The sequence below is a fragment of the Squalius cephalus genome, assembly GCF_949319135.1.
Source record: "Squalius cephalus genome assembly, chromosome: 20".
Classification (NCBI taxonomy): Eukaryota; Metazoa; Chordata; class Actinopteri; order Cypriniformes; family Leuciscidae; genus Squalius; species Squalius cephalus.
The window spans coordinates 27251573-27270309 of record NC_137141.1 but is presented as its reverse complement, the minus strand read 5'-3'; the positions used below and the strand labels follow the sequence as shown (position 1 = coordinate 27270309).

The following is an 18737-nucleotide window of genomic DNA, read 5'->3' as shown; positions in this document are numbered from 1 at the left end:
ATTATGATTTATGAGGATCTGAGGTGTTGTAGGCAAATTTGGCACTGATGTTCAAGGCTCCGTCCCCTGTGGTGTTTAGGGTAGAAGTTGTCCTACCTCTTAGTTTGTAGTAGGCTTTATGGCTGGTGATGATCTCCGCCATGCTCTCCTGAGGACAGACTTTCACCCCCGTACTAAACAGCGCTGATCTCTTTGCTCGATGCCTGTCTAGAGAAAGTGAATCTCTGCCATCTGTCGACTGTTTGATTGGCTGTGGAGTCTCCAGGAAGTGCCTGTACTTCACATTTCTGATCCTGAGAATCAAGTCGTCAGCCGTGAGTTCTGCAAATGTCACAACAACAGCGTGTGTTCATTGTTTCAGAAGAGTTGGATTGACTTTACCTAAGGATAGTAAGCCGATGGATCATATAATTACACTTCATGTAATTACGCTAGCCCAGAGACCATTTGAAACCTTTTAAGTCTATGATTAGTATGCTGAATGAACATTTAATTGGATTAAGCCTAAGTCAAGCAGTTGGTTATAACGCCATCCAGGCAGATGTTAAGTGCTTTCACTAGATAAGAGTTGCAAAGGTCTGCTCTCTATTTGTATTAATCTAATTGCATTTGATTGGAACCACATAAAGTTTTACATAAATTCAAAGCTGAAAGAAAGTCTTCAAAAAAAAAAATGCTTGGTACATGTGTATGTACTGAGTTTACTACTGCAATTAAACTGGATAGGTCAACTGTTTTTGTTGATAATGAAAGTCAGTGGGGTGACAATGTTGGACCTTGTTGACTTTCATTGTATGGACAAAAGACATTTTTCAAAATATCTCCTTTTGTGTTCCACAGAAGTCAAGTATTTTTGGAACAATATTAAGGTCAGTAAATACATTTTTTACAGTGATGTTTCATTCAAAGATCTTACTTGCTAAAGACCCTCAGGTTGAAGACTCATGCTGACATCTAAGAGTATTAAAGTAACTCAAGGTGACCCATCTTCTGACCTGTTACCTAATCAGGTATGGCCAGAGCTGTTCGAGTTAACCAGCACCTGCGGTCATTGGCCACATATATACTTGCACCTGGTGTTTTACTGGTATTTACATAACAGTGAAGTTTAGGATGGATGGTCCTGAAATTAGAACGACAGCAAAGCTCACTACATTAACTTCAGTTCATATCATTGTCACGGTGAACATATGCACTGCATAATGACAACGATGCATTTAATTACCTGCTTTAGTAATGAAGCATCGAACAATTATACAGTTAATAGCTCATATAAAAAAAAACATCTGGACGTTTTTACATCAAATGAAGACAGTTTTGGCTAGTTTAATGGCTTGTCTCGTCAGCAGTTATGGCATATAATTTCCTCTTAGATGCTACATTCACAGATCCATTAAAAAACAGACAAATTGTTTGTCCCCTCCAAGATCTGAGACACTTCAACAAATCTTGAGAAACTGAGATCATATTAGTTCAAATCAAAGCAATGTCATACCATGAGGGATTATAGGATTTATGGCCTCTATTGTTTTCAAAATGGAGTGTTGTGTGACCAGCTGGTAAACTTCAGAGAGCTTCTTAAAACATTAAGCCAGGCTCAGCAAGGGGGTCCCTCAGACTTCGCTGGACCTCTGTTTACCACTCGCAGATTAGCATAAGCTTAGTTAGTAGTCAAGTAATAGCGTTAGCGATATAAGTATAGTAGAGGCTAAACACATACCTCTGTTTTTAACATTCTGCTGATAACTTTTAAAGCCTAATGTGTAATCTTGCTTTACAGAATCTTTTAAAGCATGCGATCAGTCCTCACTAAGACAGGATTTATCATGTACATTAGCAGATTTCTCTGAATAGCATAGCACAGCATAGCTAGGTATACGCTACCTGTAAATAGTGTTTTGGATGTTAATGTCCTTTGTTGACCAGGCTTATCTGCTGGTGAATTGCATAACCACTGAACTAGCACTTAAAGGTAGGGTAGGCAATTTGTTTTATAAACACTTTTGAAACTCTCTTCACATCCTGATAGCAATCAATAATAGAAGTAGTCTAAATATCAAAATATGTAGCCTATACATATATCTTCTGTGGAAGTCTCAACATATGTGTTTCCATATCTCCGCGCACCCTGCTCGCGCAGACATCACACGTCATCCGCACGTTGAGTTGTACACAGACAGTCACCAAGTGCCAAAAACAAACAGCAGCCGCCTTTTACAGTTCCACCTGAACCAAAACAACGAGCTTATGCTTCATTCATGCCATGTCGTAACTGTAATTACGAGTTGGCAACCTGTGAAGTTCTACCTGAAGCTGTTCATGTCCTCAGACTTGGTTTTATGCATTTCTATGTCAACACTATCAACGCTGAAATGAATCTGCAGCAGTCAACTAAGACTGGTACAAGTAAGAGTTCTGTAAGTTGTTTACGTTCATTATTATTTTTGAGACATGAGGTAATTTAACTCCGTCTCTTGTGATGCTTTGCGGACTGTGCACTCTAAAAAACGCTTCGTTGGCTGAACAACCATTACTTATAAAAGTAATTAGATTAAACACAAAAAAACGTAGTATTCATAACTTTTCAACCTCTACTTAACATATATAGTGTGTGTAACACAAAAATATAAGTTACCAGGTGAACTTAAATGTATGCATAAATAAAATGAAAAAACACAAGTCAAATCAACTACTATAACAATTGCGTCAAAATTAAGTAAATCTAGCATAACATTTTAAGTAACTATACGAGCCACGTGATATGCAATTTCCCGTGATGCCTTTCCAGCCAAAAAATTGGAGCCATTTTGTGAAGCACATGAGGATGGTGAAAAGGTAAGCTTAACTTTCTATAAACTTAGTAAAATATTAGATTTTGACGTTTTAACATTAATAGGCTAAACACTTGTTTATTGTTTATTGTGTTAGTGGGTGAAGATTTTCTGAAACGCAACGTGATGAAGACACTGAAAAGAGGTAAGCTTAACTTTTTTCACTTAAGGTAGGCTACACTAGATTATTGCATTTTTGGTCAAGAAATTAACTTTTAAACTGAATTTCAGAATTGCTATGAATTTTCAACAAGAAACGTGTTACTTACGAATACTTATGAAAACGTTTGTAGACATATTAGTTGATGTAGCCTATGAAATGAGTGACTGTGTGCGAGTATTCAAAAACATAGGCTATATTTTATTTGAATTATTAAGCGAGTGAGCTTCCATCGAATGTAGGGATAAGTGTTTATAGTAGTCAGAGTATTTATTGTTTATTTCGTGGGATATGACCATGCATCGCATTGGCACGTATGCATTAAGATTGCATTAAGATGACTATTCAGACGGCGTTATTGGGAGGCTTGCTCTCCCGCACGGAGAAATTCGTACTTTACATTAACGAGTTGTCACGTAGCTTATACTTCAGTATTTTTTAAGTAAATGTAGTTGTCATTTATTATATATGCATATAAGTTGTTCTTTGCATGTTTACATATTCCCATATTCTCTATGGATCGCGGGAAATGGGGGCGGCCTGTGGCCTTGCGCGGGTTACTTTTGGTAACGTTAACGTACTGTATAAATATTAAATTCGAAAACACATTGGCTACAGCTCCATATGTGTGCACTATTTATCATAAAAAAATGGCGATCTTGATTCAAGCACAATATTATTCCTAAATGACAACGACGACTGTCTATTAAACCTTCGAAATTATTATCAAAGACACATGCCTCTGGTGTGAGAGACCTGGGTTCGAATCCACTGTGAGACACCAATGTGTCCTTGAGCAAGACACTTAACCCCTAGTTGCTCCAGAGGCGTGCGACCTCTGACATATAGCAATTGTAAGTCGCTTTGGATAAAAGCGTCAGCTAAATGAATAAATGTAAAAATGTAAAAATATATATATATATATATATATATATATATATATATATTAATCAATATTATTGAATAGACTAATTTTTTATATTTATAGGCATTTAATAATGGACTAATTTGTAACATTTAATTATTATTTTTTTTATTTTTAGATAGATTTTTCATCAACAGACAAAATAATAATTATATAGATATAGATACACACACACACACACACACACACACACACACACACACACACACAACCAGTAAGATTTTTTTAATGTTTATAAAAGAAGTTCCATCTGTTCGCAAGGCTTAATTTATTTGATCCAAAATACAGCAAAAACTGTAATATTGTGAATTTCTTTTACAATTTAAAGTAACTGTTTTCTATTTGAATATATTTTAAGATGCAATTTAAAAGTTTAGGGTCAGTTCGATTTTTTTTTTATTTTATTTTTTTTTTAAAGAAACAAAATGAATACTTTTATTCAGCAAGTATGCATTATACTTACATTATAGAAATTCTATAAATTTCTTTCTAATTTTGTGATTCAATACAATGTATTTTCAATGCAATGTATTTTTCGCGACAATCTGAACAATAGCAGGTGATGTTGCAAGTAAATGCAGATTTGCTGTTTTTTTTGTTTTGTTTTTAAGGATACTCATGGGAACGAAGAGGAACTGGAACAGCTCACATTGAGGATCATCATGAAAGGTGGCTCAACAGAAAATCTTTTTAAGTGTTGCAAAGGGTGAAAAAGTGACCTGTTGTAAGTGAACTTCCATTTGTCAATTTGCCATATGTTGTTGTATATTTCATGATGTGTGGTTTCAGGCTTTGCAGCCTGTGGCAAAAAAATAAAGTGAAAACGCTTTATTGTGTGTGATTTGCATGTTTTATTTATTTTAAAACAATTGAAAGCAGTGCAGTAAGCAGACCAATAGCTGAAGATCTAAAATAAGTTAAAAATGTTAAGTAAAAATGTTAATTCATTTAATTGTCTTATTTTTATTTATAAATGAGCTTAAATGTTAAGTTAACACAACTAAGATTTATTTTGATCTCACATGGCCTGCACTGTGTTGGATTTACTTAAAATGTATATGTGTTGGATTTACTTAAAATGTATATGCACCATTTTTGCATCACACTTTTTAAGTAATCCCAACTTGGAATAATTTTACTTAAAATTAACAAGAAAACCTTTGTTATACGTATTTATATTTTTAAGTAAAGAATGTTGCATGAACTCAAATATTTAAGTACATATAACAAAGGTTTTCTTATTAACTTTAAGTAAAATTATTACAAGTTAGGATTACTTAAAAAGTATGATGCAAAAATGGTGCATATATATTTTAAGTAAATCCAACACATCATTTTTTAGAGTGTGTGCGTTCATGTGTTTTGAAGGAGGCGTAGATTTGGAGACGCTCTGAAGGGAGGGTGAGATCTAATGTTTTCAAAGGTAACTTGTTATTGCTAGCCCCTACCTTTAACTAGCATAAAATAGCCTGGGCTAAACAAATTTGGATACCAAAAAAAGAAAATTGTATTCAGTAACTGTAGCAATCTCAGCTCAGGCTCTTTGGAAAAAAAACATGCCTGTGGCGACATTTCTGCAAAATTATACTTTGTCCTTTTCAGGAAATTTATCTTGGACTCAAAGCTGCAATAGCTCTGTGTTTGAAAATAACGTACTACCTACACTAACCTTTATCGTAAACCTAACTGATAGTGTTAACAAAAGCAAACGTGAGATAATCAATTTGCTGATGAAACCATGCCATTTTAATTGGGCTCTATTACTCTTTGAGCTTGTTTATCATGACTAACGTTTCACGGATACTCGAGTATCGCAAGTGCAAAGCTGTACTAGCAGCCTGGTTAAAACCAGAACATTCTCAGTAGTAACTGAGTTATGGTCTGGCAAAGCTCCATAGACAAATCATTTCCAAAGGGGCGTCACCAACGGACGTCGCTCAAATGCCTCTGGGCGCAGTTGGATAGACCTAAAACCAATCAGAGCGATCGGCATCGTGCAAAGACATATGCTGCGTCCCAATTCACCTAAGTTACACTACGCCATAAAAGTATGTACTCTTTTTGTGAAGAAAAGGTATTTACTTTTGAATGTGTAGCAAAAAAGTAGGCAAGCTTTGGGACATACTACTTCGTCATCTTTATCGGACGGATCTGTCGCGTGCATCCTGTCACGTAAACTGCCCTGTCAATCATCTTGTCACAGTTAAAATCCTCTATTAAATCTAATTTAATTTCCTACCGTTTCGGAGAGAAATGTAGTAGCACGTTCATCTGCCAGTGGGTCTTTCATGGAGACTGTCTTCATGTGTTTGCAATTTGAATATAATAATGCATTTAAAAATTGAACGGACGTCGTTCAAATGCCTCTGGGCTCAATTGGATAGACCTAAAACCAGTCATCGTGTAAAGCCCGTCTCAACGTTTCTGATTGGTGCCTCGATTTCTCGGCCATGGAAATGGGTTTGAATGAGCTCTTTGCCAGACTACTTCTCGAGCAAATCTGAATTTGCCGGAAGTTGTCTGGGTTTTCCCAGGCTACTGTACTAGGTGAGCTACTGAGCAAATTTACTATGTCTGAAAAACCATACGTATGGAGCTGGTAAAAGTGTTTTAAGGTCATAACATGGTATTGTGCAAGGAACTGTGCGAAAATAAGTCTTAATTAATGGATAATCTATCCCAAAGGGAATACAAGTTGGTGTTTTACTGCAACTCGTGTTCATTTAAACTGGAAACAGTAGTGAATTGTATGTATAGGAATTATTGTCGTAATTCATCTGAGACTTTGGTGTCAGATCAGATTGGACCTTCAGTCTAATTATTTTGATCTGACACAAAAGATGTCCTGTTCTAGAGCCACATGTGGCCTTATTAAAAGATGTTTACAGTGGAAGACAGTTAGCAGATCACTCCGAGATACAAGGGTCTCAACAATGTGTTTCAGGGTCAGAGAACATCTGACCACATCTGTTAATTAGCAAATGAGCAGATGTTGGGCCACTGTTGCAATTTCTCAGAGATAAACCAGGGTGAGTGATTTGATCATGTGTCCCGCTGCTGTCTGTGAGCCTGCCGAACACATGTGCAGACATGAGGGGCGGCGATGCTAATTGAGCTGTACTTCTGAAGCGATGAGCGAGGCCCCACAGCAAAGCTACAAGCCAGAAAAGATTAGCGTTCCACACGGCCACAAACAGAATGCCTTTTGTTTCCCTCTCCTAATGAATGGAGCTTCTGAACACTGCAGCCAGACTGGAGGCATTCAGAACTCGCATGAAATGTTAGCAAAACACAAGCATATTGCACCGAAAAGGAAGCGCTAATGGCGTGCGTGCCACAAAAATGTTATCAAATGATTTGTCATAAGGCTTTGTTTTGCATAAGAAAAATCTTTGGGTTTCTTTTATGTCCTCACAAATTGGCTCCTAAAATATTTAAAAGCTCATTCGATCACTGAGGGCGGAAAGAGGCTATTGTGTGAGGAATCGCATAGGCTGTTGCAGCTCTGAGGCGTTGTACATTACCAAAAGCACTGTTTTTGCTGAATTCTAAGACTTTCTTTGAATAAAACAAGCAAATAGCATTCAAACGGCGTTCAAACACCGACTTACCTTTGATTCTGGTGGCTTGGAGGGTAAACAAGAACAGAATGAGGAATAATCCTGTTTTCAATGGCATGTTGCAGTAGATTATGTCCTTTTGGATGTAAAGTTGCTCATTTGGACAGAAAAGACAGTATTGACTTATCTGACATCCAAGGGAGAAAGAGTTAATTTCCATCGACTATGTGTCCAGGTTTCCATGGACGGGGCTGTGTGTGGGCACTACTGTAGGTTGGGTGGTATTCCTGACAGATGGTACAGGTTCTCGGGTACGATTTAGTCTCAAGTGTGCGTGTGGGTGGAAGATGCTCTTCAGGGTGTGAGGGGAGTGATGAGGTTAAAAGCGTTGCCTCTTTTCCTGGACTAATCTGTTTACCTCTCACTGACTCCTAATCCCTGTGGGCCCACGTGGTGGACTATCTTCATCCTGTTAGTAGCCTTCTGGACCAGCATCTGCTAGCCTCCGTGCTTCGGTCACAAGCCACTCGACTAGCGTACTTGCTCTCTTCCCAGTCCGCCCGACGCCCCGTCTCTCTCAGTCAGGCCCACTCGACACAAGTTTCTCAGCCCTCTGCCAGCTTTTGTGGCTGCCAAGCCGAAACGCAGTATTCTACTCCCCCTGTTCGAGACAGCAGGCTCTGCCCATTGATCATGGGGCCAGATCTGTGTACTGAGCGTGTGTTGTCGTACCCTTGTGATGCATGTTAGTCCCCAGGCCTACTGCTTGAGCTGGGAAGAGGATTACACACACCCTGCTTATTAAATTTCACAGCCATAAATAAGTCTCCGCAGCTCAAAATCCATTCAAGACCTGCCACGTCGCTGGACCGTGCAAGTTGAAATTCCAACTTTCAAGAGATAATGAGAACAGGCTGGTGGCCATTTGTAACCAGCTGAAACCCCTGCTGGAAATGAGAATTTTAATTATTATTATTAGTATTTTTTTTTTTATCTAGTTAGGGCTATGAATAATTGCTGCTCATTTCACTTGTGGCCTGAGGGGGGAAAAACTCTCTTCTGCACTGCATCTTGAAGTGTGAAGTTGAAGTGTTTATTCTAAAAAGAAATAATGATGATCATGATTGTCCTAATAACTTAGACTACTAATAATATGTATAGATGTATATTAAATAAATAAATAAATAGCAACAAACAGGATAGTTTCTAATCTGCTGTAGCCTATTTGTAAAGTTTAGGTTCCAATAAAAGTTAATGTACAAAAATTTACAATAAACAGGTTTTTGCCAATTTAGCTACACCTTACTGTAAAATCATAGTAAATGATTTTAAATGTTTTATTTTCCATATAGAAATTATTTCTGTTACTTATTGGAATTTATTTAATTGCTTTTAGCAAACATAATGTTTGTTTTATTTGGTTTTATGTTCAGTCATATAATATAATATAAAAAAAATCTAAATCAGTTCAAATAAGATCTTGAAACCATGTATGCTTTCAGAATGGATAATGACGCTAATACTAGTAAATTGACTTAGTAAATCACCCTTCATTATTCATTTAAATACTCTCCTCCTATAAATTTTGTGTCTGAAAGGGATACTCCTACAAATGCATATGCAATAAGATAAATAATTTATAGATAAATAGATAAATAATCCCGCAAAAAATAATGTCAGCACAAATTTTTCACTGCGTTTCTTTAGTAAAACCTGACAGTAGTTTTTTAACACCAAAAGAGGGTTTGCACTGGCGCAAGCTGTTAGTAAATCTGCCCCTATACTTTACAGTTTTTTTATTTTAGACTAATTTATGTGCCAACATTATTTTTTGCCTTTCCATGTATTTCCTGTTTAAATTAGCTTTTGAAATTCATTCAATTTTCAAATTAGATCCCAGCTTTTCAGAATGGGCTGTGACTTATTAAATAAGATTTTTGGATTCCACTAAACAATCATGACACCCTAACCTGCTCTTATTTTCTGCTTTTAAATCAGAATCAGAGGAAAATCCTATTCTGACTAAGAAGCTCGGCTCAATGGCAGATCCCTGCAATGCGGCTTTTAAATTCACCTGTCTAATAGTAGAGATAATTAGGTGACAGGAAAAGTCCAGGGATATACCGGCAATACTTGTGCGCTAATGCAAGCAGACTTGCACTGAAAGTCAGGAAAATCAGTCGACCGACCTTTCTACGTTTAATTGTCTTCGGGAACCTGATTCTATTAAGAGCGGTAAAAATGAGCTCAAATGCAAAGCAGGCTGACCTTCTCACCTATGCTAATGAGTTCCATCACTGACCAATCAAAAGGGTGAACTTCAATTAACCTGGTGTGAGTGACTGTCTGGAGTCAGCACATCTCTGCTGCGACAGAACACTCTCTTCCGTGCGTCCTCTGACAAAGCTTTATATTGATGGATGACAGTGACTGACTGAGTCTTCACTGTCATAATCCCAGGATACAGCTCTCATTATTTCGCCCCATGCTGGGTGACATACATATGATCCCTTCATCTTTGCATGTGAGATCTTCGAAAGTTGTTCCACCTAAATCCCTTAGATTAGATGATTTGTATAATATATAGATATTTATAGATACATGCCTTTCTAATGTAGGCTTCGCTATAGTTATAGCCCAGGAAATTTTTGATGTTAATCTTACAACATAAACATAATCTTAAACTATATAGACATATTAAATAGTAATAACTTTAATTAAAATTAAAACAGTAAATATGAAAACATTCAAAATATGAATAAAAATGATAATAGTAACTATATGGTTTCATTTATTTATTTCTTTTTATTAAAAGAATAAGGGAAGGGATAAGGGAATAAGGGATATTAAAGGTCCCGTTCTTCGTGATTCCATGTTTCAAACTTTAGTTAGTGTGTAATGTTGCTGTTAGAGCATAAATAATATCTGTAAAATTATAAAGCTCAAAGTTCAATGCCAAGCGAGATATTTTATTTAACAGAAGTTGACTACATCGAACGGCCCGTTTGGACTACATCCCTCTACTTCCTTCTTTAATGACGTCAGTAGAACAGTTTTTTGACTAACCTCCACCCACAGGAATGCTCCCTCAACTCTACCGAAATTCGTTTATGTACTTGCGCACTTCTTATAACTTACTGTGTTTACTCAGCTCTTACGGTGATTTTCTGAAGTAAAACTGACGCTTCATCTTTTGTGTGATGTACAATAAACTTTATTAAACTCATCAGTATATGTTTGATCATCATTCAGACAGCAGACTTGTAGGCTATTAATAAATAATGGATACATACAAGCAGATGACAAATACGTTATAATAACCGTAATTAAACTACTAAACTATACCTGTTTCATCTCTATACAGCACTCTGACTCTGTAGGCATTATTGTCCGACTCGAAATGAACACCGTTACTGAGAGTTTCTGATATTATCATCATTCCGTGAGATGAAATTGTCCTGAGAGACTGAGCCCGAGCTCATGAAGCTCCGCCCCCTGGGTCGTCCAGCAGCAGCTCATTTGCATTTAAAGGGCACACACTAAAACAGCGCGTTTTTCTGAGCCCAAAAAAATGACAATTTAAACATGCTGTAAAAAATGATCTGTTGGGTATTTTGAGCTGAAACTTCACATACACACTCTGGGGACATCAGAGACTTATTTTACATCTTGTGAAAAGGGGCATAATACGGGACCTTTAAGGGAAGAACAGCGAAGCAAGTGCATTCTAGGAGTTGTTGTCTTTCATCCACATGAGCCAAAAATAATTTTTTTGGCTTTTCTCAGTCTATAATAGCGATTTGATTTCGCCCTGCAGCTCAGGTTGGAAACCTGTACATTTATCTCTGCTGCTTCCTTTACAAATTTGCGGGAACCAATCACAAACTGGCTTGTCCACCTGGCGTGCTATTGGCGGGTTTAATCCAATCCAATTCCAGAGCCGTTTCGGCTCTGTCCAATTCCTTTTATCCTCTCGATGATGCTCAATGGCTTCTTTTTAGCAAACAAATCGCTCGAGTGGGTGTAAATATCACTGACTTGCATGTTTTTTTGCATAACTTGCAAAAATCGCTTGATTCCATTGCTGCTTCTGCAAACCGCTGATCAACACGTCTGGTTACACATTTCCTGCCTGGAGTTACCCGGATCGTTGGTCTGATTGGTTGAAGGACTATCCAATTGCGTACAGAGTCAAAATACATAGCAGACTCCCCAGACCAATGTTCAATCTTAAAAGATTGAGCTTGTCTGGTGATAGCGAGACTAAGTCTAGAAGGCACCAACTTCTAAAATAATTTCACATTTCTACTACATAAATTACCCAATTTAAATACACATTCATATTTCCAGCGGTGAAATATCCCTTTAACATAACTTTTTCTTTAATTATTGTTATTATTATTTTATTTTTTTTGGAACTGCATGTTGAAGATAATCATCTGCTACTTAGGATGTAAGGTAATGTGTGCATTACTATGATAATTATGATCTCCAGCTGTGGTTTAATCTAAAAGGAAAGCAGTACCAAATGAGAAAATCTCCTTCGGGCTCATTTTAGGAAAATGATTATATTATAATTGTGTTATATTGTGTGATGGACAGCTTTTCTGACAGATGTGGCCGATTCTTAAGCAACCGGCCGATTCTCTCATAGGTTGAGCTTTTGCAGCTCCAGGCTTCTCCTATGGGCGATCTTGGGTATTGCTTTGCCTGGAGATTCAGCTCATGTCATGACTGAGTTATCAAACTCAACCTACTTATTTTGCAATGGTCATTCACCCATGTTTTCAGATACTCTGTGATTGATTGAGACCTTGTTGACGGAAAAAGTGGGCGAGACGAAGAAAATCAATAATGTTACTGAGCTCAATATTTCAAACATGCAATGAAAAGACCACACAGAACACAAGTTTGTGAGATTTAGGTCTGGTTTTATAAATCGGGCCTGCTTTGAAACCACCAGGGGGCAAACTTTAATTAAATTAAACCTTTTTTTTTTTTTTTTGTGTGTGTGTGTGTGTGTGTGTGTGTGTGTGCACAAAACAGAAAATCATCAAACCCTTTAGTATACATTCTTGATTTTTGTATGTTTCCATTATTGAACAATAGATTGATTCATGGTTGTTGTTCAACACCATATATATATATATATATATATATATATATATATATATATATATATATATATATATATATATATATATATATATATATATATATATATATCATATACCATATACAGTGGTGGTCAAAATTGATGGCACCCCTGATAAATAGGATAAAAAATGGCTGTAAAAAATAAATCTGCATTGTTTATCCTTTTGATCTTTCATTCAAAAAATTCACAAAAATCTAACCTTTCATTGAAGTAAAAGAATTGAAAGTGGGGGGTAAATCACATTATAAAATAAATATTTTTCTCCAAAACACGCTGGCCATAATTGTTGGCACCCTGTTATTAAATACTTTTTGCAACCTCCTTTTGCCAAGATAACTGATCTGAGTTTTCTTCTATAATGCCTGATGAGTTTGGAGAATAACTGACAAGAGATCAGAGACCATTCCTCCATACAGGATCTCTCCAGATCCTTCAGTTTCACAAGTTCATGTTGGTGCTTCTCCTCTTCAGTTCAGCCCACTCATTTTCTATAGTGTTCAGTTTAGGGGACTGGGACGGTCATGGCAGAAGCTTCATTTTGTGCTCAGTTACCCATTTTTGTGTTGATTTTGATGTTTGTTTTGGATCGTTGTCCTGAATGAAGATCCAACCACGGCCCATTATAAGATTTCTAGCAGAAGGCCGTCAGGTTTTGATTTTTTATCTGTTGGTATTTGCTAGAATCCATAATACCATGTATCTGAACAAGATGTCCAGGACCTCCAGCAAATAAATAGGCCCACAACATATAAGATTCAGCAGTATATTTAACCGTAGGCATGGGGTACTTTTTATCCCTGTTTGCACCAAACACATCTGCTGGGTTTGCTGCCAAAAAGCCCTTTTTTTGTTTCATCTGACCATAGAATCCTGTCCCTTTTGAAGATCCAGTCGTGTCTGACAACTGAATATGCTGGAGTTTATTTTTGGAGGAGCGAGGAGGATTTTTCTTGAAACCCTCCCAAACAACATGTGGTGATGTAGGGGTTGTTTGATAATTTTTTTTAGGCTTTCTGACCTCCAAGACTCAACTAATCTCTGCAATTCTCCATCTGTGATCCTTGGAGAGTCTTTGGCCACTCAAACTATCCTCCTCACCGTCCATTAATACAATATAGACACACGTCCTCTTCCTGGCAGATTCGTAACATCTTTAGTTGATTGGAACTTCTTAATTATTGCCCTGATGGTCAAAATGGGGATTTTCAATTCTTTAGATATTTTCTTACAGCCACTTTCTATTTTGTGAAGCTCAACAATCTTTTGCTGCACATCAGAACTACATTCTTTGGTTTTCCTCATTGTGATGGATGAGCAAGGGAATTTGGCCTTTGTGTTTCCTCATATTTAAACTCCTGTGAAACACGAAGTCATAGCTGAACAGTTTCATGTTCCTAGTCACCCTGGTGTGCTTAAAAAGATAAATATTAATGGGAATATACTTCAGAGATATTTTACTCGTAAAAAATTCTAGGGGTGCCAACAATTATGGCCAGCGTGTTTTGGAGAAAAACATTTATTTCATAATGTGATTTACCCCCCAATTTCAATTATTTTACTTAAATGAAAGGTTAGATTTTTGCGAATTTTTTGAAGGAAAGATCAAAAGGATAAACAATGCAGATTTATTTTTTACAGCCATTTTTTATCATATTTACCAGGGGTGCCATCAATTTTGACCATGACTGTATATCATAAGCAGCTATATAAGCATATAATCATACAGTGAATACAGGGCATTTGTAATATACCATATTCAATCCGGTTTTATCTGAGGAAAGAAGTCATTGAAGCGCACTTTCACTCGAGCCATTAGCGAACAGCAACTCTGATTGCTTTGATAAATGGCCGGCTGTCTAGAGTACATGCAAGGTGAATTGTAAACAGTGGAAATTGCCCTGAATATGGCCATCTGTTCTGAAAATGAGAAGCATAATAGATGGTTACAGTGACCATTGGCTGACATCAGCATGACTCAAAACGGAGGCACTGAAATCACAGAAATCCCCCTTTTCAAACAAGCGTCACACAGCCTTGCAAAATGCTTTTTCCAGAAGTATATTTATGACTGTGCCCAGTGAAGCCAAATCTAAATCTATATGTGCTATGAAGAGCTGAGATGCGCTGCCCCCAGGAAACTTCAGCAGACCAGAGTAATGACTCTGTGCTATGGAGAGAAGAATTTCAAATTTGACTCTCGCTCCTAGCAGACCGAATGCAGCGTCCTTGAAGATTTGATGTCATGTTGAAATGAAAGCATTCTCAGAACTAATGCAAGTCATTGACCAAATAACGCTTCCACATGCTGGTGTGACATAATAACAGCGAAGCGTTTACCGAGGCCAATCAAATTTAATTTATTTTAATACCATCGTTCCGGTTGCTTTGCCATTGCGGTTTTCTTTATTATAAACAGAAAGTTAGGCTGAACTGACATCATTTTTCAAAAAGTAAATGGGAAATTAAAAGTCTAAGTATCTAGCCAAAACATACTTGAGTAAAAGCAAAAACAGTTTACTCACTTCATTGTACGTAGGGATTTAAAAGTTAAAATAGTTTGAAACTGACTGATGAAATTAAGAGACAGTAGAGATTTTCATATCAAAGTAACTTTGATGCACTGAAAGAAACCTGTTCAGTCTGGGTTTTCTCATTGTGCTATAGCTCAAGGGCACACCTGCCTACCTGAAACTGGTGAATATTAAATAACAGAATGTGCTTTATACAGTAGTATAGTTTGACTGTTTAATATAGTAGTTTATAGATTAATCATTTACTGTGTTTACAATTGTGTTAGGTTATGTTACAGTTGAATTTTGTAGTATGTATATGTGTGTGTGTGTGTGTGTGTGTGTGTGTTTTATATTTTAACCTATTTCTCTGATGCAAAGCTGAATTTTCAGCATCATTACTCCAGTCTTCAGTGTCACATAATCATTCAGAAATCATTCTAATATGCTGATTTGGTGTACAAGAAATATTTCTCATTATTATCAATGTTGAAAATAGTTGTGATGCTTAATTTTATTATGTTTGTGGAAAACTTTTTTTTTAGGATTCTTTGATGAATAGAAACTTCTAATTTTCTGAATTTACTTGAAATATAAATCTTTTGTTACATTTATAAATGTCTTTACTGTCAATTTCTTCTTTTTTTAACTACTGACCCCAAACTTTTGAAGATTAGTGTGTACTGCTTAAATATTATTTTCTAGATCATGATACCACCATATATAGTGTATATATAATATTTAAATTTTACTAAAGGAAATTGTAATGAGTTAAACATACTTTTCACCCTCAACTTGGGTAAAAGATTACCTTCAAATTATAACTCACAGGACTATTGTTCTAATAGTGCTTGTTTATTTGTCCATGCTTTTTAGCTTATAGTGTTCCAAATTGCTTGCTTGCCATCTGTTAATCACAGTGGTCTCGTATGCAATGCTAAAGCACTTTTGTAAGGCGCTCTGCATAAGAGCGTCTGAATGCCATAATGTAAAAGTATAGAAATAAAGTGCAATTACTCAAGTACTTTACACGCCTGCATACGAGTCAGTCCTCTCAGAATAGCAGTGTTCAGTGCTGGTTGTGTTGCAGCATGTCAGCACTGAAATGGACGAATAGACAAACATATTTCCCCTGATGCTGAATGCTTGCTAAGGTACATAGGAAAACAGCTTACAATAAATGAGCATGCTTCATATCTGAGAGAAATTATATGTGGTTTTATCCATGAATGCCACCGTCATTTGTCCTGATAAGAGAAAACACAATATCCCCATGGACATGATTCGAAAAAGCTCTTACAATTACTGAGATGCATTAGGGGACATTTTTCCAACCATACAATGCAAGTATAGACATTTTTATTTCATAGATTTATATAACAAATGACCCTGCTGGAACAAAACACCCCCCCTCCCCTTTTTTTTTTTTTTTTTTTAAATAATAAAAAAAGATGGTTGTGTTGTAAAATAGACCCCATCTACTTTAATTACACTCAACATGTGCCATTAAATGTCATCCCATTTGTCATATCTTGATGTCAATTTTGTCTGATGTCATTATTTGCAAAGTTCTTCCATTTTTCAGCAAGCCATGTGGGGTCCAAATGTAATAATTTAAGAATCAACCACTTAAAAAACGGTCAACATCTAATCTAAATATCGTCTATAGCGATTACGACCATTTCACATTTGATCCACTCGCTTATGCTAACCACGTTGAAAGTCAAGTCTCTTTGCTATGCAGTGACGCACAGGCACAATCAGAATTGCTGACACCGCCAAACCACCGATGTGAAGGGATTATCGTGTGATCATAAAGATGACCTCTACATTTTATATGTAAATGTTTGTAAATGAAGAGCAGATATTCATCATGTTTTATCCATCCACGACTTTCTGTGTGAGCATTTCCCTCAGCAGATCTGCTTTTACTGTATTATGTCTTCAATTGTTAATAAGTGACATTGCATAAGAAAGCGCTAATTCGCTAACAGAACTGAAACGACTAAAATCTCTCTGAACGGTGAGACAGCAGGCCAGACCCTTGCAGATTATATAACGCATTATTTGCAAAGTCTCTGCTCCTTTGAGACAAGATTTTGCCATTTCAAATGTCAAAATATCCTTGAGAAAGATAAGACGGATGCTATACTGAATGCTTAAAAGTGGAATTGTCATTAAAGGCGCTGGAATAACGTGGCATTCAAGACGTGTCGCTTCAAAGATGCTGACGTTACGGAGCGGACTTCTTCCCTAAGGCGTATGAATGTCAGAAGTCAAGATGAAGACCTCTTTCAGAGAGGTATGTTTCCTCTGAATCTGAGTGAGTGTTTGGAGCAAAATTAATGACTTTTTGTCTTGACATTTTCTGAACTGATGATTGCTGTCTGTTATGGACCATGTAGAAATATAATGGATTAATGCCCTGTGGTAAACTCATTATCTGGATAGCATTTATAAGACTAAATGTTTCCTGACATAATGTCTTGTTTTTGAACATAGTGATTTTCATATTTAATTAGTAATCCTGAGGTGAATAATGCAGAGGCGCAGCAAAGATATAAAGCCATGAAGTATTAGGCTGATAATAAGCCACGCCAACAAGTAAACCTAGGTATTTGTCAATCTCAAGGAATGACATTTAAAGAAAAGGTTAAAAAAAAAAAAAAAGTGCAGACTTTTAGGCATTAATATTACTTAAGTGAGCATAAAATGAGCAGTAGTATATATTTTGCAAAGGACCATCTCAGACATTGAATGCAGTGTGCTGGTGCATTTTTCTTTTTGCAGGAATAAAGGCACAACTAGACCCAAGACTGCAGGAAAGAGGGACAGAACCTTCCGTGAGTGACAGTTCTGATGTTTGAACTGTGAAATGTTGACTCTAAGCAGATATGCTCAGGGAAAAAAAGATATTTAGTAAAGAATGTAATAGGCATGACGCATGTTTGACGTACAGACATGATCTGTAGCTGTTGTTGAGCAGAGAGTATGAGAAATGGAAAATTACACATGTTCTTAAAGGGATAGTTCACCCAAAAATGACAATTGTGTTGTCATTTACTCTTGTCAGTGTAATAACTCTAAAAATATAATAGTTTTTTCAAGCGATATGCTAGCTCTGTGTGAGGAAGCAACCAATATTTAAGCTTTGGCGTCATGTGTCTTGATGCCATTTGTGAATGTAAATGAACATGAAAGAGATTTTTTAGCAATCAACTGATATTTAGATCAGTTCTTTCATCCCAGGCTCATCGGAAAACAATTCCTGTGGCGACATTTCTGCTAAATTATATTATGTTACCTCTTGCACATTTTGCGACACTTTCAAAGTGAAATGTCTAGTAAGTAGTGCTATGTTGTTCACACAAAGCTATTGCAGGGCTTCAGATGGGTCACCGGGATTTTGCCAAATTTTGGGATTTTGTTCATCCTGGATCAACATTCCTGTCTGAAAACATAGTCCTAACCCTATCCCTACCCCTAAACCTGACCCTAACCACAAGTTAAAATCAGAGGGAAATGATAGGTGAATAACACTGATGTAGAAGCACCTAACCCCGGTTGTAAGCCTAAACTTGATATAAACTGTA

At 36.6% G+C, this 18737-nt stretch overlaps 1 protein-coding gene and 1 long non-coding RNA gene across 3 annotated transcripts in view; one reads left to right on the top strand and one right to left on the bottom strand.

Annotated features, from left to right (window-relative positions):
- The window catches only part of impg1b (interphotoreceptor matrix proteoglycan 1b), a 29612-nt gene extending 21521 nt beyond the window's left edge, over nt 1-8091 (bottom strand). Inside the window, exons 1-2 of one of the 2 annotated variants that reach the window (XM_079853161.1) lie at nt 7528-8091; nt 97-321 (exon numbers count right to left, since the gene is read on the bottom strand). In XM_079853161.1, the coding sequence (XP_079709287.1) occupies nt 97-321; nt 7528-7696 (394 nt within the window). In that variant the 5' untranslated portion in view covers nt 7697-8091. The remainder of the gene's footprint in view (nt 1-96; nt 322-7527) is intronic. The other variant, XM_079853160.1, reaches the window with a different exon arrangement.
- LOC307148004 lies at nt 241-17397 on the top strand. The gene is made up of 3 exons (XR_013819396.1): nt 241-314; nt 841-869; nt 17328-17397. It is a non-coding gene; the product is annotated as an uncharacterized lncRNA (long non-coding RNA).
- Nucleotides 17398-18737: the final 1340 nt, after the last annotated feature.